The following is a 26,457-nucleotide window of genomic DNA, read 5'->3' as shown; positions in this document are numbered from 1 at the left end:
TATAATCCCAGCACTTTGGGAAGCTGAGGTGAGAGGATCACTTGAGTCCAAGAGTTCGAGGGTGCAGTGAGGTGTGAACGCGCCATTGCACTCCAGCCTGGGGGACAGAGGGAGACCCTATCTCAAAAAAGAAGAAAAAGTTGAAAGAGGGAGATTAGACAAGATCTGCATTCTCTCTGGAGAAGAGAGAAAAGATGGAGGCTTAAGAAGGGACATCCGGATAATAGCCAGTTTCAGGTAGGATTAGGAAGAAGAACTAAGAAGGAAAGAGGCTGCCAGAGAAACAGGAACATTTAGCATCTCAGAGGCCATGGGTGATAGGGTTTTAAGGAGAAGGCTGTGCACCGCAGAAGAAAGAGAACGGCACTGGAAGTCTCAAGACCCGAGGTAGATTTCTAGTTCTTCCATATAGAGCAATCTCATTTCTTCTCTGAGCCCTGGTTTTATTATCTGTAAAATCGAAGAACACTTATCCACATGAAAGTACTCTAAACTGTGATATGGAATACAAATGTAAGGAATTTTTGTTGTTGTTTTGCCTCCTTGACCCCAGCAGTACTATATTACTTTTTTCTATTGCTTTTGTTGTTTAGTTATTATTATTTTTTTAATTGAGACAGACTCTGGCTCTGTCTCCCAGGCTGGAGCACAGTGGCACAATCTCAGACCACTACAACCACTGCCTCCTGGACTCAAGCAATCCTCCCAAGTAGCTGGGACAATAGGTGCACCACCACACCCTGCTAATTTTTGTATTTGTTTAGAGACGGGATTTCATCATGTTGCCCAGGTTGGTCTGTAACTGCTGAGCTCAAGCGATTCTCTCACCTCAGCCTCCTAAATTGCTGGGATTACAGGCATGAACCACCGTGCCCTACCACTCTTGTCTTTATGTAGGTCTTCAGTTATGTGCCATAGCCTATCTATGTTAGACTACTTGTGAGAAAACAAAATAGACATAACGTCCTAAGAAAAGAGGCTCAGCTAATGGCTCTTCCTTTGAAAGTTATCCCACCATTGGTTTTCAGAAGACTTCCAAGGTTGCATTTCTTTTTGTTTGTTTGTTTGTTTGTTTTTAACTTTTGTTTTAAGTTCAGGGTACATGTCTAGGTTTGTTATATAGGTAAACTGTGTCATGGGGGTTTAATGTACAGGTTATTTCATCATGCATTTGCATTTCTTATTATGCATTTCTTTTTATAAATGAGAAGAACCAAGGAAAACTCCAACGAGAAATAGAGCCAAGTGATTAGGTCAGTTCATTTTAGATAATGAAAAACAGGAAGTTACCCTTTTAATCTACCAAAGGTTGGAAATGGTGGGAGGAAAAGAAGGAGGCTACTTGAAAACTTCACTTTCTAGAGCTTGTATAGTCTTTCCTTGAAGAGTTGATGAGATTGTGTGTTGCAGGGAATGTAAGGGAATTGCAGAGAGCGGGTTCAATTTATTTTTAATTCCTGAGCATCACCATTTTTAGATTACATTTGGGTCAGCACTCATCAGTTACCTGCAAGGAAGCGGAGCTGATTCTTCACTTTCATCATTCCATCACCAGAGCCTCCAATGCACTCATCTTCATCATCACCACAGTCTCCACTTTCAAACCCTTCCTCATCCAGGTTTTTATCCAGAACTCTACCTTTGGGCACAGACATGGTTCTCAGGAGCTGAAAGAAAACAACCAGAAATGCATCAGCTCTTCATATTTCTCAGGTAGGTCTGCACAATGTGTTATTAACAGGAGGTATTAAAAATGTTCAAGAAATTACACAGAAGCTTTACAAAATCACTTTCAAATTTAAGTAGGTGTAAACTGCTTATACTCTTTAGAGATTCATACTTCTGAACCTTTCCACAGTATTTGATGTGATGGTCTACTCCTTGACTCTACTTATAGCATGCAGTAGCCAGAGTGTATATTGCATTAGATCTTCTCATACCACGGTATTTAAGCTCCTGAAAGTCTCCATGATACAACTCACTCATGAGGAACTTAAGACATGATAAGGCAAAGCTAAGAGGACACCAAGACCAGGAAAGATCCCTATGGAAGCCACCAATAACCAAATTTACAGTCACTAAATTAAAACCACAAAGTGCTTCCTACCGAATGAGGAGAATAGCACTGCCATTTTACACACATGTACAATAACTACTTATAATCAATCATCATGATTATATATGCCTTGATCTCTAGAAAAATTGTTCAATATTCTCCTCTCCCACAATTCCAATAAGATGCTTTTAAATTTAGTTTGCTTTTTGTAGATAATATGCACACTAAGAGACATGTTTGTTTCACTCTGCAGTGTCTGGTTTTTCAGTCACATGGCCAATGCATTACTAATTTAACGGGACTCCCACCTTTCAAAAGTCTCTACACTGACCCAAAGACCCAGCGCACCGCACGAAGGGTCCCCAAGGGCTGTTGTCAGATTCCATCTTATTTTTCCTCGCCATCTCTCTCCAAGGCTTCATTCTTACATTCTGTTTTTGTCCTGGCTTCTTCCCCATCACACATTTCTCATCCTAAATCTTAGACCCAACCCCTACTTTTAAAAGACAGCCAACAAAAGATTCTGGATATACAGAAACTGAGACTTTTGTGATTGTGGAAGAGGTATCCAGAAAGAAAAACTGCTGCAAACACAAGCTGGGGTTTCTGTGGTTTCCATCATCCCTATGTTTATGTCACGGCTAAGTATACTTTTATGCTCTCCACCTGTGATTTAGCTGCCACCCTGAGATCTACTTGGAAAGAGCTACATACTACAGAGAAATGTGATTCTGCAGGTGGTTTTTACGTTTTTATTTTTATTTTTTAGCAAAGAAAAGAAAGCCCCAAAGACGTTTTTGTTTTTGTTTTTTTCTGGCCAACAACCTCTAATGGTATTGGAGAAGCCAATCTACCAACTGTCTCCCACTCCAGCACCACGTTCACCCTGCCACTTCCTCTGCTGCTCAGCATACACAACTACATTTATTATATATAAATACAGGCTAAGATGAGCTAGATTAGTGGTTCTCATACTTCTTGGTCTCAGGACTCCTTTATACTTACTGAGAACCATAGAGAAGTTTTGTTTATACGAGTTATATCTATCAACATTTGCCATCTTAGAAATTATAACTGAGAAATTTTAAAAATATTTATTTGATAGCTTCTGTAAACATAACAAGAATGAACCCATGATGTGACATAAACATTTTTTTTTTTGACACAGGGTCTGGATCCATCACCCAGGTGGGAGTGTGGTGGCATGATCATGGCTCACTGCAGCCTCGACCTCCCAGGCTTAAGCAATCCTCCCACCTCAGTTTCCTAAGTAGCTGGGACTGCAGGTGTGTGACACCATTCCCATTTTTTTTTTTTTTTTTTTTTTTTTTTTTACTTTTTGTAGAGGCGAGGTCTCACTATATTGCCCTGGCTAGAACATAAACATTTTTGAATGACAAACATATTTTCCCAGACATAAGATAATTCACAGGAAGAGTGGCACTATTTAACAGTTTTATAAATCTCTTTGATGTCCAGCTTAATATAAGATAGCTGGATTATCAAATCTGCTTCTCCACTCAATCTTCTGTGATATATGGTTTTGGTTGAAACATCTGCAGTTAATGCAACCTCCCACAGATATGTCGTAGGAAAAGAGAGAAGTATTTTAGCAGACTTTTCAGATAATTGTGGAGATTTTTCTTTGACACTACATAAAAACTCAACAAGTAGTTGCAATGTAGAATATGAAACTATATAAATAAATATTTCATGTCCTGTTACATTTAAATCCATTGGTATGTTTTGAACTTTGAACATGCATTTTACTCATTTTGTATCATCATCCATGGGTCATCTGGAAAATACTGGCTCACTGAGCAATGCGGATCTTGCCAATGTCAACACCTTTCATTATATGATATAAAAAATCACATTCGTTAATATTATCTCCAATCTCATCCGAAAAGTCTTTAAGTTTTGGGAATCTCTCAAGCTCACAGTGGCAGGTAAAAGTTTAAAACAATTTTTGGTGTTCTATTGAAAGCCTGAATTTTATTATTGGCAATAAATACTGCCAGTTGTTTTCCCTGAACTGTCAGGCTCTCTTTGTTCCTTTCCAAGAAAATGTCTAGCAAGTATTCAAGTCTGCATAACTATAGTTTGTCAGTCATTCTCTCAAGTAAAAATGAAACAGAAAGCTCACAGCTCAAGTTTCTCACAAGTGCCTTTTCTTGAGATGCACACTGACATGGTTTACTGTGTAAATACTTTAAGTGTACTTCCCATTTTATAACACAGAATCTTTTAAAAGTGTAAGAGATGAGGTTTAATAAAATTGGTAAATTTTTACAGATTCAGCAATGACATCCTTAAGTGAAACTGCCCTTTATTTTTCTGCAAGTACACACCAGTGAAGAATACAATGACTACTAGTACATTTTGGTGCTATTGGCTTAATTCATCCTGTGGTGTCTTGATTCATATTGTGGCATTGAAGAGTTGTATTTGCCACTGCTTTTGAACCATTGGTGCAAATATCAACACAGGGGAAAAGACAAATAATATCTTAGTACTGTTGTGCAAGTAGTTTTAACCTTGTGGATCCCTGAATTTCTTGGATTCCCAGGATCCATAAACCATTGTTTGAGAACTGTTTATCTAGCCTATAACATCACTTCAGTTTCACCAAAACTCCCAATGCCCTCCTTTACCATTATGTCTTATGAGAAATTTGCTTTCAACATAAGCATTTTTATGTTAATTTTCAAGAATGCATCCTTTGTGTACATCATGGAATACCTGAATGATAATTTTTCACATAAGCAGAATTTATGTTTAGATACGGATTAGTGAACTTGCTATTTCTCAAGCACGTCTTGCATCTGTCCCTTTCATTAACACCTTCAGTACACATTCATTGAGAATGTACTATGAGCTGTTCTTCATTTGTGTCTGTTCAAAGCCCTCCATACTTTCAAGCCAAGTTCTAATGCCATGTCATTAATAAAGTTTTCCTTGTAGACAGTCATTATAGCTCTCCCTCTCCCTCTTCTACCACTGTTCCCTTTATCTGTACCTCCTAAATGCCACTTTCTGTATGCAATCCGTTATTATTTGTACATATGACTTCTCTCTACCACCATTCTGTGAGCTGCCCAGGGGTTTAATCTTATATATCTTTGAACCCCAGAGCATTTAAGGCAGTGTCTAGCACATAGTAGGCACTCAATATATGTGCTATTGAACTGAAGCAAATGAAGTGTTATGGTATCTTTAATTCTTTAAAAGCTATTTCCACAACCTTATGAAAAAGGAGAAAGTCAAGGTCCAGATTAATTATAGAAGAAGAATTTGTGAATGAATAGCTAAACATTTTTGGAGGATCTTGGCTAAGACCTGTAGCTAATCTTTGAGAGGCCATTTCCAACCTGTGTGCAATGCCCCCACTATTCTTGAGTAGCTCAGTTTAAAGCAAAGTGCAATTAAACAAAAACCCTTTAAAACTTTGTCAGTGAAGTTACTTCTTTAGGTATTAAATCATTCCCATTCTGGTGACAAATTCAGCATGGAAGAAGGATTACAGTAGACTTTTAAGCCATTTTACACAGACAGCCGCTGATAAACCTAACCCTCACACATTAACAAAACAAACCCAAACCTAGAAATCTATTGTTAATGCAAAAATCTTAAAGAAGACACTGAAGCTCCAGAGTGTTGAAAGAAGGGTAATGGGTCAGAGAGGAGGAATTGCCAGCAAGGAGTGGATTCCACAGCCTGGAATTTGGCCCAGAAATCCAATTGCCTAATTACAATTCACAATATTGACCTTTTTGTTCCCTCTCTCAGTCTTTCAGACTGAACATTCATTTCATGAAAAGAAAATTATGAGGGACTTACACACAAAAGGAGGTAACTTTAGGGGCCTAATGCTTTTTATTAACTGCCATTTTCAAAGGACACTGTCCTGTTAGGTTTTTAAAAGCCAAGGCATACAATAATGATTATCAATGTAAACTATCATATTAAAACTTACATCTGAGTATTTCATTCCACTATCCCCATAGACATTCTGTTAACCTGACACTTCTGCTATGCATTACTTTGCATACAGAGGACACCTTAGTGGAAGTGCATAAGGCCCTTCACATTCCAGCTTTTTCTACAGCCATTACTGTCTGTGCAACTCTGTTTTAGCCACTGAGACTGTCACAGTTGCCTAAGCATACAATCAACTTTCTTTTAGAATCTAATATTTTAAATATGCAAGTATCAAATATAGAAAAGTGAAAGGAAAAAGAAACAAGGAAGAAAACCCCTAATTCCCAAACTTAAATAAACAATATTTGTGTTTTCAAAGGTCAGCACTTTTTAATGCTTGTTTTTAAATTGAACTTGTATTTGGGAAGCAGATTGACTTGAGCTAGAACACTACTTTTTCCACTTATTAAAATTGTATTTTCAGACAAGCTGCTTAATCTCCCTAAACCTCAGTGTCCTCATCTATAAAATGAGGGAAATAATGCCTGCCTCACAGAATTGTTATAATAAGTAAATGTGATAAACGTCATACTTTACATGGGATAATGTATCTATCCATTAAGGGATCTATCAACATTTACTTAACCATTTTCCTAATATTGAATATTTGCATTGTTTCCTGTTATTCTGCTTTTATAAACAAAAATGTAATCATCAGGAACATTCACATAACTCTTTCCATATTTTGGATTATTTCCTTAGTAAGGATACTGGGTCAAAGGGTATGTACATACTTATACATTAAGGGAGTGATTCTCTAAATTCCATAAGAATCACCAGGATGCTTATTAAAAACTTAGCCATGCTAAACTCTTATACATGTTGATAGTAATGTAAATTAGCACAAGCATTATGGAAAACAATATGGAGGTTTCTCAAAAAACTAAAAATAGAACTACTCTATGGTCCAGTAATCCCACTACTGGGTATTTATTCAAAGGAAAAGAAATGAGCATACTGAAGAGATATCAGCACCCCCATGTTTATTGCAGCACTAGTCACAATAGCCAAGATTTGGAATCAACCTGCAATGTCCATCAACAGATGAATGGATGAAGAAAATGTGGTACATATACACAATGGAATAATATTTGGCCATAATAAATAATGAAATCCTGTCATTTGAGGCCAGATGGATGAGCCTGGAAGACATTATGTTAAGTGAAATAAGTCAGGCGTAGAAAGATAAGTACCCCACATTCTCGCTCATACGTAGGAGCTAAAAAAAAGTTGCGCTAATAGAAGTAGAGAATAGTGGTTACTAGAGTCTGGGAAGGGTAGGATAGGGAGAAATTGGTCAATAGATACAAAATTACAGCTAGATAGGAGGAATTAGTTCTAGTGTTCTATAACAGGGTCCCCACACTGCAGGAGGTGAGTAGCAGGTGAGCACCTGAGTTCTGCCTTCTATCAGATCAGCAGCAGCATTAGATTCTCATAGGAATGGGAGCCTTATTGTGAACTACATATGCAAAGGATCTAGGTGGCACTCCTTATGAGAATCTAATGCCTGATGATCTGAGGTGGAACAGTTTCATTCCAAAACCATTACACCCCTGGTCCATGGCAAAATTGTCTTCTATGAAACTGGTCCCTGGTGCCAAAAAGGTTGGGGACCACTATTCTATACTACCGTAGGATGAATATGGTTAATAATAATTTATTGTATATTTTCTAAAAGCTAGAAGAGAGGATTTGAATGTCCACAACACAAATAATAAATGTTTGAGGTGATAGATATGCTAATTACCCTGATTTAATCATTGTACATTGTATACATGTATTGAAATATCACTGTGTCCCATAAATTCATACAATTATGTGTCAACCAAAAATAAAAGGAAAAAATAAAGAATTAAACATTTTTTAAGTTGAAAGATATTTTGTAGGAAAAAGAAAAATATCTAAATAATACGTATTGTAGAAGTAATATTTAAATAACAAGTAATTCAATGTGTAGCCATAATTCCCCCAAACACGTAACAGAAACATAAGTTTTTTAGTGTACAAACAGTCTTGATGGTTTACATTTTTGTGTTGATATTGAGCTCTTGGCAATCATTCAATCTTTTCTTTCCCTATAATATTCAGGTCAGCAATTTTGACAAAATAAAAATAAATTGTGATTTTCAAAAAAATAAAAAGGCAAAAGTTAAAGAAAAAAAAAAAAGGACATGCTTCCTGGCCTAATTCACTCACAGAGTTTCTGATTTGGTGAATCTGGGATGGAGCACACAGATCTGCATTTATTTTTTTTGAGCTGGGGTCTCACTATGTTGCCTAGGCTTGTCTCGAACTCCTGGGCTCAAGCAATCCTCTTGCCTCAGCTTCCTGAGTAGCTGGTACTACAGGCACATGCCTAACTAGATCTGTCCCCCTCATCTTACTGTTGAGTGAACCACAGACTACTCCTTAATCTTTTAGAAAGGCTGTTTCAATGTTACTCTGCTTCCCAGAATCCCACTGAAACCATCTTCTGACAAGAGCCACCAGAGTACCATGCATGTTGGAATCCTTAGTAAATGCTCTTCAAACCATGTGTTTAAAAGTAAATGCAATATGATGATTTCCTTTTCAGTTAGGTATGGATATCATGACCTTTTGTCTTTGTAGTTAAGGAAAATACCCTTGTATAAAGGTGATTGACTTCATTTGATTAGACAGGGAAACATTTAAAGTTAGCCTTGGAACAGGTACCCAGGGTTGTGTGATAAAAGGAAACAACAAGCCTGGAATAATTACTTAAGAAAATTAGAAACACAGTGTAAGAGAAAAAGGGGCTTTGTGAAGCACAGCAATTTTATATTTTTAAAGCCATAACCAAGATAACAAAAGGGCACGGCAGCACGGGACAATGAGATTTGACTGAAGCTCTTTTTGTGCTTGGTCCATGGGAGATCAAAGGACATACTTGTTCTGAGAGTGATCAAATATGTTGAAATTAGACCAGTGAGAGCAGCAAGTCTTGATCTGCCTATATGGTATAAATAATATGCCTCTTGGAATTGTCTTGATTGCAAAGATATGAACCTTATCAGTCACACAGTGTGCTGGGGTTTAACATATGTTCTCTCACATAATCCTCAATCCTCTCCACGAGTTTGTATAACAGGAAAGACTGCCATCCTCATTTCTCACATTAAGGGAGGACATTGAAGCTCAGAGAGGGGACATAACTTGACTAAGTTACTGAGTAATAGAGATCTCATTAACAATAATATATTTGCCCCCCTCCCCCCGGTCCAGAACTCTTCAAAAGAAACATGTGTCTTAGGTAAAGACATCAATGAATGAGGCCTTCATTGTACATTTTTTGCCATCTTTCCTGCCTTTAGCTCAGATAATTTCCATTTCAATTCCATTTTCTCAGATGCTAGGCATTAACTATAACTTGATGGGAAAGCTTTTCACTATTGGGTGGGAGGACCAGAAGGAGGAGAGGAGCACTGGGCATTGAACAACATTGGATGCCTCCTGCTTGCTTTCCCCAGGCTTGTCATCTACTGTGTTTTAAATAACCAAACTATCTCATTATGAAGAGGTTTGTTTTGAAAAGCTTCAGACAGCTGGTTAGTACAGAATGAAAAATTCCATTACTGCTGCTACATGGCTAAGAGTTTGCTTGACTTTAAGCTCTTTAGCATTTAAAAAAAAATAAAGGGATAAGTAACAAAATAGATACTGCAAATATGGGACTTGGTACATATTTTAAGGATTTAGCTGGTTTTGTCTCTTTTGGCTACTCGCATACCTTCTGTAGGCATTTTTTAATATCTGGAATCCAGGTTACATTTTAAAGCTATTAAGCTGGGCTTATAAAACTGATTTTGAACTATTTGGATGCTCAGCTTTATACGACCTGCAAAATGTGCTTTGGGGTTCTGGCTTTCCGTATCCACAGCAAAGTAAACACATGCTTTACTGTTTGTATTTGAGTAGCATAAGCTAATGGAAAACAAATGTAGTGACTCCAGTGAAGCCCAGTTTTTTTGGAATGCCATTATTATTTATACGTTGTGCACATCCACAAGGCCTAGCACATGACCTGTGCTTTGCGTGCACACTCTCTTTGAATGAATGCACCAAACCATAGCCACAACTAATTGGAAACAATTGCAACTCCATACATTTGAGATAAAGCCAGAATCCAAATGTATAGGCCTAGAATTAATGGCTATATATGCACTTCACACATTGGGGGGCAATAAAGTATAGCAGTTAAGGGCATGAGCTTTGGAATCTGACCAGCATGGATGTGAATCCCTACTCAGCCTACTTACTAGCTGTGTGACTTTGGGCAAGTCACTTAAACTCTCTGAGCTTCACTTTCCTCACCTGTAAAATGGGGGATAATACTATTTATTCTCTTCACAGGGCTGTTGAAGAATTAAATAAAATAGCACCATTTACCTTTCACATAGTTCCATGTATTCTTTTCTAGAACTTTTCATGGTTTGTAATTATATATTCCCTGTTGCATTCCCACTAGACTAACAGAAGGGATAAAAGTGTGTTCGATTCCCAGTGTCTAGCACAGTGTTTGGTACAAAGTAATGTTCAGTAAATATTTGGATGCATGAACAAATAAATAGAATAATGCATGTAAAGTGCTTAGCACATTGCCTGGAAAGGTAATAAGTTCTTGGACATTTTAACTCCTCTGCTAAGAATAATGATGATGATCTTGAAGAGGAAAAGAGGGGGAGGAGGGGTAGTAGCAGCAGCCATAGCAGCAGACATAAGAGCTTGTTACGAATACCTCCTAAGGCAAAAAAAGTAATACTCCATGGCCACACACTGAAGCACTAGAAAGAAGGCTGGGTGGAATTTTTGTGGGTCTGGGAAATCCCTTCTGGATGCTCCCAGTAAGATAAGAGTCTGTGTACCAAGGATGCACACAGAGATGTTTAATGACAAAGAAGGGAGACCTGCTAGAGGCTGTGCTTCCATATGGTATCAGCAAAGCTACCCATACCCACATATGTTCTTGCCTGGGCTTTGCTTCCACATCTGTCTCTGATCCACTTAACACACTTTCTCTACCACTTCCAGCTTTCCCAATTCTTACTTTATGGTTTGTGAATGCAGCAGTGAAACTTATGAAAATATGTCCCCCTGTTAAATGGATGGGAAACAAACAAACAAACACAACACCAGGATGTGAAGAAGCTGACCCAGGATGGAATTAAATCCATTTCAGTGGGGCTCCTTCCCCAGTGGTAGAAATGTTCTCTGTAGTTCTAAGAAACTGTCCACTACCTCAAAGTGGAAAATTTCCAATAATTCTATCAATAATATTACCAATAGTTTAAAAGTGTATAGAGTTTGATTCTTTTCCAAGAGGAGGTATAGCATGGTGGTTAAAGGTTCATATTCTGGAGTCAGAAAACTTGGATTCAAATTGACTCTATCATTTACTAGTCTTGTTACTATAAATAAGCTATTATTTTATTTGCTTTTTTAAAACAGGGTCTTGCTGTGTTGCCCAGGCTGGAGTGTGGTGGAGTGATCACAGCTTACTGCAGCCTTGACCTCTTGGGCTAAAGCAATCCTCCTGCTTCAGCCTTCTGAGTAGCTAGGACTACAGGTGCATGCCACCACGCCTGAATAGTTTTGAAATTTGTTTTGTAGAGATAGGGTCCCCCTACATTGCCCAGGCTAATTTTGAACTCATAGGCTCAAGTGATCCTCTCACCTTGGCCTCACAAAGTGCTTGGATTACAGGTGTGAGTCACTGTGCCCAGCCAATAAGTTATTCTTTAACCTCGCTGAGTTCCATATTTCTTCTCTATGAGTATAATAATACTTGTATCCATCTCCCACATTGTGTAATTATGGGGATTAAATGAGGTAATTTGTGTAAAGCACTGAGCTTAGTATCTGGTGCACAGCACTCACAAAATATTAATTTTATACATGAAAAACTACATATTTATAAAACCTGAATTTTCAAACAGGATGAATTCAGAATTTTTGGTATAGGTTAACATTCAGTTATGGCCTGGGTAAGGCTAAATCTGGAGAACATGGTAAGCCCTCAATAAATCCTCATTATTGAGTCACAACTACTAGCATTTTATGATTTTTATAATTAAAAGCTTCTGTATCTGTTCTCTTAGTTGATCTATATGGGACCCCTGTGAGGCAGCAGGGCAGGTATTATTAGCCTCATTTTACAAATGAGGAAATTAGAGCCAAGAGAGATGTGGGGCAACATGTCCATTTTCAGCCTGAAAACTTTCTTCAGCGTAGAAAGGGTACAGCCCTGAGACTAGCACAATGCCTGACACATAGTGGGTGCTTAGGACATGTTTGGTAACTAAAAGAATGAATGAACAATGGGTTAAGAAATTAATAAGTAGCTTATTCACTGAATTTTTTTCTTTCCTTCTTTTTAATAGAGATTGGGGTCTCGCTATGTTGCCCAGGCTGGTCTGGGACTCCTGGGTTCAAGCAATCCTCCTGCCTTGACCTTACAAAGTGCTGGAATTACAGGCGTGAGCCACTGTGCCAGCCCTCTTCATTGACTTGACTTTTTTCCAACCTCTGTCTCTTTGACTGAGTCTGATATGCCATTGCTGTTTTCCTGGTATGGTAATAGCTGATTCCTGCCAGGGAGCCCTGACTCCACAGTTAGACATCAAGACAGCTGAACAGATGGACTGAGTGATTGACTATCAGCATTTACTTTATTGGGCTACCATGAAAGGCAGGTACCATCTTTCCCCACAGATGAGGGAGACTCCTCCCAGGAGGGAGTAGGGTAAAGTCAAAGAAGAAGGCAGTCATTCGATCTTTTGAAGCAAATGAACCAGCTAACCCAAAGGGATGTGGCCAACCAAAGCACTAAGTGGCTAAACAAGGTTACCGGACCCACCCAGGGAGCCTCTGCCAGTTCCCAGATAAGTACTCTCTTGGCTAGAGTAGTCTGCCTGTGTGTGTTAACTCTGGGCTCTGTAATGCCCTCCTTGAGGGTCTCCAGCCCTACTAGAATAAAGCTCAGTTTAAGGGACCAAAAGCCCCACACAGTCCAGTCATAGTTATAAAGGCTGGACATGAGACTGGCCTAGGCCCCAAAAGTTTAGCCAGATCAGGCTGATTTGCCAGCTGTGGCAGCAAAGTGCAAACACAGCAAGGCACTCTTGCAGGCCACCAAGTTCAAATTCTCCCTGAAGGTCTCTAAGCCTTGCTACTCGCTTTGTGGAAGATTGGTGACAATTTTGTCCCTATACCAGTTATTGTGAAAAGCCACAAGGACAAAATATAACTTTTTTTCTGGAAGAAAAACCTACTTCAAAGACATCTATGGAACCCCACAGCCCTGCTCCATTTCCAAATAAATCACCTCAGTTAGATGAGGGCCACTGACAGAGGGCAAGGGTCCTGGGGTGAGAGTGTACCAAGATATTACATATTTCTTTAGGGAACTGAGGTTACGCAGACATGATGTGAACATTTACTATTGTCCAAATGCATAATGTGATTCATTCCAAATAGACATCTTGCGGTAATACTTTTGGGAAATGAGAATTCTTGCCTCTAAAAATAACATCTGTGTATGAACCACAGCAGCCATGTCATCAAGCATTGGGCTTGAAGAGTCAACCTCAATGACTGGGGGACATCGGTTCACTATTCTTCCAGAAGGCCTCTAGCCCACTGAGGATTAATGAGATGCCTCTAGTTTCTGACAAAGCTTCCTCCCTTTAAAGACTAGGTCTAGATCAGGGTTTATAAATAGGTTTTTGGTGAGAGCAGTTTTCCTGTTCTGGTATACTATTTAAAGAATATGAATTTTTAAATATGTTTCAGATAATTGAGACTGGGACTTGAAAAACTCTATTTTGAGTTTCTAGTTTCCTTGGAGGTCAGAGATTTTCAAGCCTTTCCCTTCCCAAATTTTAGGTCACTGAATCCTAAGGGGGAAATGGGCTCTCTCTCAGGAAACATGAATAAAATCATTACAATATTCCTATCTAATCATACACCTTTACAGGCTGAAGCAACAACAGCAAAGGAATGGTGCCCTTGTATATTTTTTTTTAGCTTCACTCCTTAAGTAAACACTAACTTAAGAAATGCTCAGGTCATTCTTTTAAATATAAAAAACTGGGACATGTCCTAAAACAGTGCTTTGTTTGGTAAATACAGCATTAAAGATGCTAAAATGATTGGGTCTCTCTGAATTCAGCATGTATAGCTTTTGTAACATGTTGGTCACAGAAGACCACTAGAGCACTAGACTCTTACGTAGGCCATTGGCAAGCCAAATTATATGCTGCAGCTACCAAATGATTAAGTAGTTCCTTGTTGTAGTGTAGTTCTCTTTTCTGAACCTCAAGTGGTTTGACTGGCATGGTCAAACAGTGGATGAAGGAATGTGAAATTGAACGGAATTGATGGTATTCTCCAATAGGAAAGGAATTTGAGCCCTGCTTTTGGTAATTATTTAGGACACTGTTTGAAAGGATATCACTGAACACTGTAGTTCAACTTAAGCTTAGCCATTTGCAATTTGAATACATTTACTACCTTGTTGGCATCCCATATTAGGTCAGATGGTCTTTTAACAAAATTCATAGTTATTTAACATCTACTTATTATTGATATTGGTGAACATTCTCTCAGTTTTAGCTAGTTAATTCTATCATATCCTTACATGTTTTTTCCACAGTTGTAAAATTTTCTGTTGGGTTGACTGTACAGGCTTACAAAATATTTTCTACTTAATATTGGCCTAAACTAACCTTCACAAAATAATTGCTACTTGGCATTTGCCTAAACTAACATTCACATCGACCTTTCATCCCCTAAAACACTAGCTGATTTAGTGTATCTATATACTTGCCTTGGGGTAGCATAACTTAGGTTAATTTCATTTCTCTGAAATAAGAATACAGTTGGAACTTAGTTCGGATACAATCATTTTCATGCTCATCTGGGTCTCTCTCATCATTGCCTCTTATTCTTGAATTCCAAACCTCATCAAGCATTCCCAAGACAGGACTCTTGTTTTTCCTAAGAAGGTTATTAGAATTTAATCACAAGGTCTGGGAAGAGCATCATGTAACCAAGTCCAGCTAATCTGTACTCAGTGTTGTGCAGTGCTTGAACTCTTCCTATTTTGGCTAGGTATAGTTTGGTAGAGATTCTGGTGAATTATTTTCTCTATTGGCCCTCTTTGGTGGATAGGGTGTGCACATTTTGCTTGCTCCTGGGACTGAAGTGCTTGGCTGGGCTTCTTACTTGGAATCCTTCCCTATCCCACAAAATCATTTGGTGATGATGGTGGTGACAGAGTGGTAAGAACAGCAGAAGGTAAGTGTGGGAAGGGAAAAGGACAGCTTATAACAGGCTATAGTCAACACACTTACAGTTCCACCTTTCTTTCTCTTCACTGAGCTCAGTAGGTAACAATGTCTTGACTAGTTCTAACATGGGCTTCCCCATCATCCTCTGAGATTCCTTGTAGTCATATTCAATTAACATTTTGTTAAACAGCTGCTACCCTCCCCCATAACATTTAACCCCCTTTTAATATACCAGGTAATATACACACAGTCTTAATATCATGTTCGTTCAATATAATTCTTCTGGATACAGCTATGGTAATTTCTGTCTTTGAAGAAATCAACCTGAATGGCCTAGGTGGATGCAACAGGAAAGGGGATGGCTGGGAAATGGGGCATTTGCCTCCCAGAGGATGGCATCTAGTATGAGAAATGGAAATATTAGATGTATCCATCACCCAGAAGTGCTCAGCATTATATTCAACATCTTACAAGGGAATTAGAAAAGGGTTGGGAAGAAAGTCATAGGCTGGAATGGTAAGTGAGTTAGAAAGCACCTGATAGAGCATATGGTAAAATCCCACCCCCCCAATTTACAGGGGAAGACAGAAAGTCTACGAAGACAATAGATAGTAAAGCCTTTCAACCACACCAGTGCTATAAATAATGCTAGATTTCTGCCTAATCCTTGGGGATAACACAGAAGAATCAGTTGAGGGCAGGTAAAGTGAAAAAGAAGCAAAAGAATGTAAGAGCTGCAAAATGAGTTTAAGTTCCAGTAGGGGAAAATGAGGTTCTTCCTCCTGAATCCTTAGCCAAACCTTGCCAAGTCTCAGGCTAGAGGGAGAGCAACACAGCCCCTGGGTATGGGTGGGGTGTGCGTGGGGGTGTGGGTGGGAGGTGGAGCATGTAGCAGCCAATTTCCAGGTTGGTGTGAGTAAGTGGTAGTTACAGAACATAGAGCCTACCCTCATATAGTCCACAAGGAGTTCCTTTCTGCAAGGTGCGGAAATGTAGTGGAATAAAACCAGCTCAGTGCAAGAAGAGGAAAAGGCTTGGTTCCTACACTCAAACAATCAACTCCGACAACCTTTCAAAGTTCTCATTCTGATCCACTCCTGATTAACTGGATAAATCAAATGCCCTTTATTATTTTCTCCTATTCATTTCTTTCTATCTATTCCCAAGCAATTCCAGTTGAAAGCATCTTAGAGAGGCTTAATTATACTAAAATCATTGCATTTGCATTCAATTACACATAATTCCATTTTGTTTCCCAGTCTCTTATACACATTTAAGCATTTGATAAATTTTGTTAATATAAATGGTAAACTCCTAAATTGTCATGCCTTTCAACTAAATCAAAACTTCAAATACGTTGCTGCCCCAGAGATGAAATTTGGTGGGATGGTTATAATTTATACATCTTTAAATAGCAACTATATTTAAGGACTACCCTGACATTTCAGATGGTCGACATCTTGTGTTTTCATGTTTCTGGAAAGAGGCAGGAACATATACAGTGCAATAATCACTGAAGTTGTATGTAGTGATTCCACAAGTTTGAACTAAATTCTAGCATCACCATCTGTGAGCTGGCATTGAAGAGACCTTTTGCCATAAATGCACCACCCACAACATCAGAGACAGAGTGCCCAACAAATTAACATGCTTAGGCACTCACACTTAAGCAGATACCTTAATTAATGGAAAGGAAATACACAACTTCCCTAACAAGTAATATAAAACATGGAGGGCCACGGGAATTTGGAGGAGGTTGCTGCTGCTGCTAATCAAGTACTTCTTCCCAAAACATGGCCTTGCCCCACCCCATCCCAGCTTGACTTCTGTTTCTAGGTATGCCCGCCAGAAATAAGATTTATTTTCCATGAACTCAACTGGCAAAACAGTTCCTTTATTTTTGGCATGAAAACATTCGCTCCTTTATGTAGGTCAAAACTTTACCCTTAGAAATATTATCTTGCTTTTAGAAAAGCACACTCCTTCACTGTATTGCTTTGTAAAACTTCACTTTCTAGCCCTATGGTAAATAATTATCAAAGTCTGCTATTTCTCCCACCTCTCTCTCCCTCTCTCTCCTTCCTTGTAATTTATAGCACTTCTCACCACTCAGTCTAGCTGACAGGGAAACAAAGAAACAGTACCTTCAATTGGACAAGGTTGATCTTCTCTATTTGCTTCTGCCCAGATGACCCAGTCTTTTAAAATGGCCCTTGAATGTTCAGTGTCTGCCTATTCACTCATCTAACTGGGGCACCTCTTCCATGCTTCATGTCCTCCACCCTGGCAAAATCTGTCAGTCACTTAGGATCTTGTTCTTGGTGGTTTAAGTTTTCCATATTTGTCAAATCGAGATAATATCACCTACCTTATATGAACTGTCATGAGGAAATAATTTAGCACAGTGCCTGGGCACACAATAGACTAAGAATAAATGTCAGATTCCTTTGTCTGTTAACAGAAAATAATAATGGTTTAAGATATGACTCCACTTTGGTAAACTGTGCCTTTAAACAGGGCCTTCTGGGAAGAATGGCTCATCCCAAAGTAATGATTGGCAGTGGAAATTATAGAGACTGGGGAACACCGGTGAAACAGATATTTTGGTGTAGGTGGAATGTTTAGATATCCTTGCATTCACTCCACATTGACAGTTGTCTAGTTCTCTATCTTCAAACTTTAACTCAAATTCCTTGTATTATAAGAAAACAGCTTTGGTACCTTAAAAATCAAAATATCAGGAGAAAAAAAAAGCAACTGAAATAAGGAAACATGTAAAATAAACCTGAATACAAATGAACTTCTCCCAAATGAAGAATTCTCTTAGGAGCCAGAAGTAAATCTAAGTATTTATGGCTTTTGGTGAATGTGGCTGTTCTTCTATGTAGTTTGCTTCACAAAAAGAATTTAATAAGAATGTTCCAAGAACTTTTACAACAATTTTAAACCTATTTTTGTAACAATCTGGAATAATATCTAGCCCAAAGAATGAAAGAAACCAAACTGAGCTTGTACATAAAACAACATAGTGGAATTATGAATGGCAGCAGGCTAAATGTAAAAGACAGAGGGATACATAAAATATACAGTATCATGGAAAGAGGCTTGTCATAAGAGTTTCAGTTTTCTCATCTGTAAAACAGTAATAAAAATAATCTCTGCCCTGGAAAAAGCACAGGGCTGCCTTTAAGATCAAATGTAGTAAACTTAAATAAGTATTTTGGAAACTATAAAACATAGAGAGTGGTTTTTGTAAATACAATGGACCCACAAGTATAAAGTAATTTCCAAGCATTCATGTTACTTCCTCATGAACAAATGGAGATTTAAAAAATTGAATGAAAAGAAAATACGGCTCATACACAGGGGAAAAAAAGCAGCCAATAGAAACTGCCCCTGAGGAAGCACAGACATTGGACTTACTAGACAAAAACTTTAAATCAGCTATTTAAAACACATTCAAAGAACTAAAAGAAACCATGTCTAAAGAATTAAAGAAGTGTTTTATAATGATATCCCATGAAACAGACAATACTAACAGAGACAAAAATTATATAAGAACCAAAATAGAAATTCTGGAGTTGAAAAGTAAAATAACAAATGAAAGTTCACTAGAAGGACTCAACAGCAAATCTGAGCAGGCAGAATAAAAAATCATGGAATATGAAGCCACATCAATTGAGACAATTCAGTATGAGGAAAAGAAAAAAAAAGGAGCCAAAATGAACAAATCTGCAGAGTCATGTGGGATACCATCAAGCATATCAACGTATACATAATGGATATCCCAGAAGCAGGAGAAAGAAATAGGAAAAAAGAATATTTAAAGACATAATGGCTGAAAACTTCCTAAATTTCATGAAAAACATAAATTTATGTGTCTAAGAAATTCAGCAAGTACCAACTAGTATAAACTCAAAGAGATCCACACCTATTTATACCAATCAAACTGTTGAAGTCAAAGACAATGAAAAAATAATGAAAGCAGTGAAAGAAGAGATTCATCATGTACAAGCAATCTTCAATAAGATTAACAACTAATTTCTCATCAGAAAGCATGAAAGCCAGAAGGCAGTGAGATGACGTTCAAAACGCTGAAAGAAAAAAAAAAAAAAACCTGTCATCCAATAATTCTATAACCAGCAAACATGTCCTTCAAAAATATAGGGGTACAGCCAGGCGTGGTGGCTCACGCCTGTAATCCCAGCACTTTGGGAGGTGAAGGAGGGTGGATCACGAAGTCAGGAGATCGAGATCATCCTGGCTAACATGGTGAAACCCTGTCTCTACTAAAAAGACAAAAAATTAGCCGGGCATGGTGACGGGCGCCTGTAGTCCCAGCTGCTACGGAGGCTGAGGCAGGAGAATGGCATGAACCTGGAAGGTGGAGCTTGCAGTGAGCTGAGATTGTGCCACTGCACTCCAGCCTGGGCAACAGAGCAAGACTCCATCTCAAAAATAAATAAATAAATAATAAATAAATAAATAAAGGGGAAATTAAAAAGAAACAGAAATAGAAGCTGAGAGAGTTTGCTATTAGTAGACATACCCTAGGGGAAATGTTAAAAAGAGTCTTTCAGGCAGATGTAAAAGGACACCAGACAGTAACCTACACTGTAAGAAGAAATAAAGTATATTAGGAAAGGTAACTACATAGATAAATAATAAGTACTACAATATAAATTAATGACATTTAAAAATAGAGATAATTCATAAAACCCAAAGTTGATTTTTTGAAAAGATTAACAAAATTGATATGCCATTAGTTAGACTACCCAGAAACAGAGAGAAGACTCAAATTACCACAATCAAGAATGAAAGAGGGAACACTATCACTGATCTTACAGAATTATAGAGGGTTATACTGGAATACTATAGACATCACATTCCAACAAATTAGATAGCTTAGATGAAATAGACAAATTCCTACAAAGACACAAACTACTAAAACTGACTCAAGAAAAAACAGAAAATCTGAATAGATCTATGACAAGTAAAATAATGAATTAGTAATCAAAAACTTCCTGCAAAGAAATGCCCAGTAACAGATGGCTTCACTGGTAAATACTACCAAAGGGTGAATTATAATTAACTCCAATCCTCCACAAAATACTGATAGAGCAGACTCTATAGACTGACAGGAAACACTTGCAATCTATTATCTCTGAAGCCTGCTACCTGGAGGTTTCATCTGCACAATAAAACCTTGGTCTCCACAATCCCTTATTGTAACCCAGGCATTCCTTTCTATTGATTATAAGTTTTTCAACCAATTGCCAATCAAAAAATCTTTGAATCTGTCTCTGACCTGGAAGCCCCCACTTTCGGTTTTCCTACATTTCTGGGCCAAACCAATGTACATCTTACATGTATTAATTGATACATATCTCCCTAAAATACATGAAACCAATGTGTGACCACCTAGGGCACACATTCTCAGGATCTCCTGAGGGCTGTGCCATGGGCCATTGGTCACTCATATTTGGCTCAGAATAAATCTCTTCAAATATTTTACAGAGTTTGACTCTTTTCCTCAACAAGAAGCAGCAGTATAACTAGTTTTGATATGACAAGAGCCTATAGTGTTTTAGCACATGAAGAAGCACTGGGGAAAAAAAAGAGTTCAGGGGAGAGGTTCCAAGATGGTCGAAAAGGAACAGCTCCAGTCTACAGCTCCCAGCATGAGCAATGCAGAAGACAGGTGACTTTTGCATTTCCAACTGAGGTACTGCGTTCATCTCACTGGGGCTTGTCGGACAGTGGGTGCAGCCCATGGAGCGTGAGCCGAAGCAGGGCAGGGCATCGCCTCACCCAGGAAGTGCAAGGGGTTGGGGAATTCCCTTTCCTAGCCAAAGGAAGCTGTGACAGATGGTACCTGGAAAATCGGGACACTCCCAACCTAATACTGCACTTTTCCAATGGTCTTAGCAAACGGCACACCAGGAGATTATATCCCATGCCTGGCTCAGAGGGTCCCATGCCCACGGAGGCTTGTTCACTGCTAGCAAAGCAGTCTGAGATCGAACTGCAAGGCAGCAGCGAGGCTGGGGAGGGGCGTCCACCATTGCTGAGTCTTGAGGTGGTAAACAAACCAGCTGGGAAGCTTGAACTGGGTGGAGCCCTCTGCAGCTCAAGAAGGCCTGCCTGCCTCTGCAGACTCCACCTCTGGGGGCAGAGCATAGCTGAACAAAAGGCAGCAGAAACTTCTACAGACTTAAACATTCCTTTCTGACAGCTTTGAAGAGAGTAGTGGTCCTCCTAGCACGAGTTTGAGATCTAAGAACAGACAGACTGCCTTCTCAAGTGGGTTCCTGACCCCCGAGTAGCCTAACTGGGAGACACCTCCCAGTAGGGGGTGACTGACACCTCATACAGCCAGGTGCCCCTCTAAGATGAACCTTCCAGAGGAAGGATCAGGCAGCAACATTTGCCGTTCTGCGACATTTGCTGTTCTTCAGCCTCCGCTGGTGATACCCAGGCAAACAGGGTCTGGAGTGGACCTCCAGCAAACTCCAACAGACATGCAGCTGAGGGTCCTGTTAGAGGGAAAACTAACAAACAGAAAGGACATCCATACCAAAACCCCATCTGTAGGTCACCATCATCAAACACCAAAGGTAGATAAAACCACAAAGGTGGGGAGAAACCAGAGCATAAAAGCTGAAAATTCTAAAAATCAGAGTGCCTCTTCTCCTCCAAAGGAACGCAGTTCCTCGCCAGCAATGGAACAAAGCTGGAAGGAGAATGACTTTGACGAGTTGAGAGAAGAAGGTTTCAGACGATTGGTAATAACAAACTTCTCCGAGCTAAAAGAGGATGTTCAAACCCATCGCAAAGAAGCTAAAAACCTTGAAAAAAGATTAGACAAATGGCTAACTAGAATACACAGTGTAGAGAAGACCTTAAATGACCTGATGGAGCTGAAAACCATGGCACGAGAACTACGTGATGCATGCACAAGCTTCAGTAGCCGATTTGATCAAGTGGAAGAAAGGGTATCAGTGACTGAAGATCAAATGAATGAAATGAAGCGAGAAGAGAAGTTTAGAGAAAAAAGAGTAAAAAGAAACAACCAAAGCCTCCAAGAAATATGGGACTATGTGAAAAGACCAAATCTACATCTGATTGGTGCACCTGAAAGTGATGGGGAGAATGGAACCAAGATGGAAAACACTCTTCAGGATATTATCCAGGAGAACTTCTCCAATGTAGCAAGGCAGGCCAACATTCAACTTCAGGAAGTACAGAGAATGCCACAAAGATACCCCTTGAGAAGAGCAAGTCCAAGACACATAATTGTCAGATTCACCAAAGTTGAAATGAAGGAAAATATGTTAAGGGTAGCCAGAGAGAAAGATCGGGTTACCTACAAAGGGAAGCCCATCAGGCTAACAGCAGATCTCTCGGCAGAAACTCTACAAGCCAGAACAGAGTGGGGGCCAATATTCAACATTCTTAAAGAAAAGAATTTTTAACCGAAAATTTCATATCCAGCCAAACTAAGCTTCATAAGTGAAGGAGAAATAAAATCCTTTACAGACAAGCAAATGCTGAGAGATTTTGTCACCACTAGGCCTGCCTTAAAAGAGCTCCTGAAGGAAGCACTAAACATGGAAAGGAACAACTGCTACCAGCCACTGCAAAAACATGCCGAATTGTAAAGACCATTGATGCTAGGAAGAAACTGCATCAACTAACAAGCAAAATAACCAGCTAACATCATAATGACAGCATCAAATTCACACATAACAATATTAACTTTAAATGTAAATAGGCTAATTCTCCAATAAAAAGACACTGGCAAATTGGATAAAGAGTCAAGACCCATCAGTGTGCTGTATTCAGGAGATCCATCTCACGTGCAGAGACACACATAGGCTCAAAATAAAGGGATGGAGGAAGATCTACCAAGCAAATGGAAAACAAGAAAAAGCAGGGGTTGCAATCCTAGTCTCTGATAAAACAGACTTTAAACCAACAAAGATCAAAAGAGACAAAGAAGGCCATTACATAATGGTAAAGGGATCAGTTTAACAAAAAGAGCTAACTATCCTAAATATATATGCACCCAACACAGGAGCACCCAGATTCATAAAGCAATTCCTTAGAGACCTACAAAGAGACTTAGACTCCCATGCAATAATAATGGGAGACTTTAACATCCCACTGTCAACATTAGGCAGATTAACGAGACAAAGTTAACAAGGATATCCAGGAATTAAACTCAGCTCTGCACCAAGCGGACCTAATAGACACCTACAGAACTCTCCACCCCAAAGCAACAGAATATACATTCTTCTCAGCACCACATTGCACTTATTCCAAAACTGACCACATAGTCGGAAGTAAAGCACTCCTCAGCAAATGTAAAACAACAGAAATTATAACAAACTGTCTCTCAGACCACAGTGCAATCAAACTAGAGCCAAAGTATGAGTGAACTCCCATTCACAATTGCTTCAAAGAGATTAAAATACCTAGGAATCCAACTTACAAGGGATGTAAAGGACCTCTTCAAGGAGAACTACAAACCACTGCTCAACAAAACAAAAGAGGACACAAACAAATGGAAGAACATTCCATGCTCATGGATAGGAAGAATCAATATTGTGAAAATGGCCATACTGCCCAAGGTAATTTATAGATTCAGTGCCATCCCCATTAAGCTACCAATGACTTTCTTCACAGAATTGGAAAAAACTACTTTAAAGTTCATATGGAACCAAAAAAGAGCCCGCATTGCCAAGACAATCCTAAACTAAAAGAACAAAGCTAGAGGCATCATGCTACCTGACTTCAAACTATACTACAAGGCTACAGTAATCAAAACAGCATGGTACTGGTACCAAAAGAGATATAGATCAATGGAACAGACCAGAGCCCTTAGAAATAATACCACACATCTACAACCATCTGATCTTTGACAAACCTGACAAAAACAAGAAATGGGGAAATGATTCCCTATTGAATAAATGGTGCTGGGAAAACTGGCTAGCCATATGTAGAAAGCTGAAACTGGATCCCTTCCATACACCTTATACAAAAATTAATTCAAGATGGATTACAGACTTAAATGTTAGACCTAAAACCATCAAAACCCTAGAAGAAAACCTAGGCAATACCATTCAGGACATAGGCATGGGTAAGGACTTCATGACTAAAACACCAAAAACAATGGCAACACAAGCCAAAATTGACAAGTGGGATCTAATTAAACTAAAGAGCTTCTGTATAACAAAAGAAACTACTGTCAGAGTGAACAGGCAACCTACAGAATGGGAGAAAATTTTTACAATCTACCCATCTGGCAAAGGGCTAATATCCAGAATCTACAAAGAACTTAAACAAATGTACAAGAAAAAAATCAAACAACCCCATCAAAAAGTAGGCGAAGGATATGAACAGACACTTCTCAAAGGAAGACATTTATGCAGCCAACAGACACATGAAAAAATGCTCATCATCACTGGCCATCAGAGAAATGCAAATCAAAACCACAATGAGATACCATCTCAAACCACTTAGAATGGAAATAATTAAAAAGTCAGGAAACAATAGGTGCTGGAGAGGGTGTGGAGAAATAGGAACACTTTTACACTGTTGGTGGGACTGTAAACTAGTTCAACCATTGTGGAAGACAGTGTGGTGATTCCTCAAGGATCTAGAACTAGAAATACCATGTGACCCAGCCATCCCATTACTGGGTATATACCCAAAGAATTATAAATCATGCTGCTATAAAGACACATGCACATGTATGTTTATTGCAGCACTATTCACAATAGCAAAGACTTGGAACCAACTCAAATGTCCATCAGTGATAGACTTGATTAAGAAAATGTGGCACATATACACCATGGAATACTATGCAGCCATAAAAAAGGATGAGTTCATGTTCTTTGTAGGGACATGGATGAAGCTGGAAACCATGATTCTGAGCAAACTATCACAAGGACAGAAAACCAAACATCATGTGTTCTCACTCATAGGTGGGAACTGAACAATGAGAACACTTGCACAAAGGGTGGGGAACATCACACACCGGGGCCTGTCATGGGGTGAGGGGAGGGGGGAGGGATAGCATTAGGAGATATACCTAATGCAAATGACGAGTCAAGGGTGTAGCACACCAACATGCACACGTATACATATGTAACAAACCTGTCCATTGTGCACATATACCCTAGAATGTAAAGTATAATAATTTTAAAAAAGAGTTCAGTAAATAGTTCTTACTTGGCTAAATTCTTAGGGTCAAAATTCTTAAACCGTGAATAAAATATTGAAAGTTTATAGTTTCCTGGGAGAGTTAAATTCATTTCTACCATTAATATTAACAGGGACAGTGTGAATGACTGGATACCAAGCCAGAAACATGGCATAGGAGGTTGTTATATTTCTGAAATTTCCATCATATTCCCAGCTTCATCAAATATAACCATCAAATGCTTTCAAAACATAGCTACACTCTTTCCTCTAAACTAATGTTGCTGGCTTTCTATCTGATAAGTACATATTCAACAAAGGCCAACTTCTAAAACTGGCTAAGTGAATTTAAAGGCTTATATGTGTTGATCCACAGGTATCTTAGGACAGCACATGTAATGTTTTGAGGCTTATTGTTACAAAAAGAGAAAAAGTACAAATTCCAAATCCATTCCAAATCCACAATGAAACAAATGATTCTGTGGGCAGTCTCTCTATGGGGAAATCTGCCTCCCTAGGCTCTGAGTAAAGGCAGAGCCCTATGGGCAAAGGCTATAGGAATATAATGTTTACTGCCAAGTACTGCATTTACCAAGTCATTAATTCTCTTTACAAAGAGCGGCCTACAAGACTCCCTGTTTGCACTATTGTTTGACATCAGTAGACGAGGATACTGGAGTCTAGAACAGTGGAAAAATATGTCTTAAGAAGTAAAACTTTTTGTGTCGATGGTTTAAGCGTTTTAACAATCTTTAAATCCATTCTTCTATTTGTTGTTGTTCTTTATAACTCCTCCATTTAGAGATCGTTGTTTAGCTATCCTAAAAAATAACTAGACTCCACCTATCTCAATATTTGCATTCACAAACCAATGAGGTTGTTTACTTAGTTGTGGCCTCTCTC

The 26,457-nt window shown here is 38.8% G+C and overlaps 1 protein-coding gene across 5 annotated transcripts in view; it reads right to left on the bottom strand.

Annotated features, from left to right (window-relative positions):
• GPC3 (glypican 3) overlaps window positions 1-26,457 on the bottom strand; it is a 456,912-nt gene that overhangs the window by 62,579 nt on the left and 367,876 nt on the right. For all 5 annotated transcript variants that reach the window (XM_023198827.2, XM_023198824.3, XM_023198825.2 and 2 more), the window contains one exon: window positions 1,508-1,667. In XM_023198827.2, coding sequence (XP_023054595.1) covers window positions 1,508-1,667 — 160 coding nt within the window. The remainder of the gene's footprint in view (window positions 1-1,507; window positions 1,668-26,457) is intronic.

Source organism: Piliocolobus tephrosceles, chromosome 12, assembly GCF_002776525.5.
Source record: "Piliocolobus tephrosceles isolate RC106 chromosome 12, ASM277652v3, whole genome shotgun sequence".
Lineage (NCBI taxonomy): Eukaryota > Metazoa > Chordata > Mammalia > Primates > Cercopithecidae > Piliocolobus > Piliocolobus tephrosceles.
The sequence above is the reverse complement of the archived record's forward strand: the minus strand, read 5'-3'. Positions and strand labels throughout refer to the sequence as shown.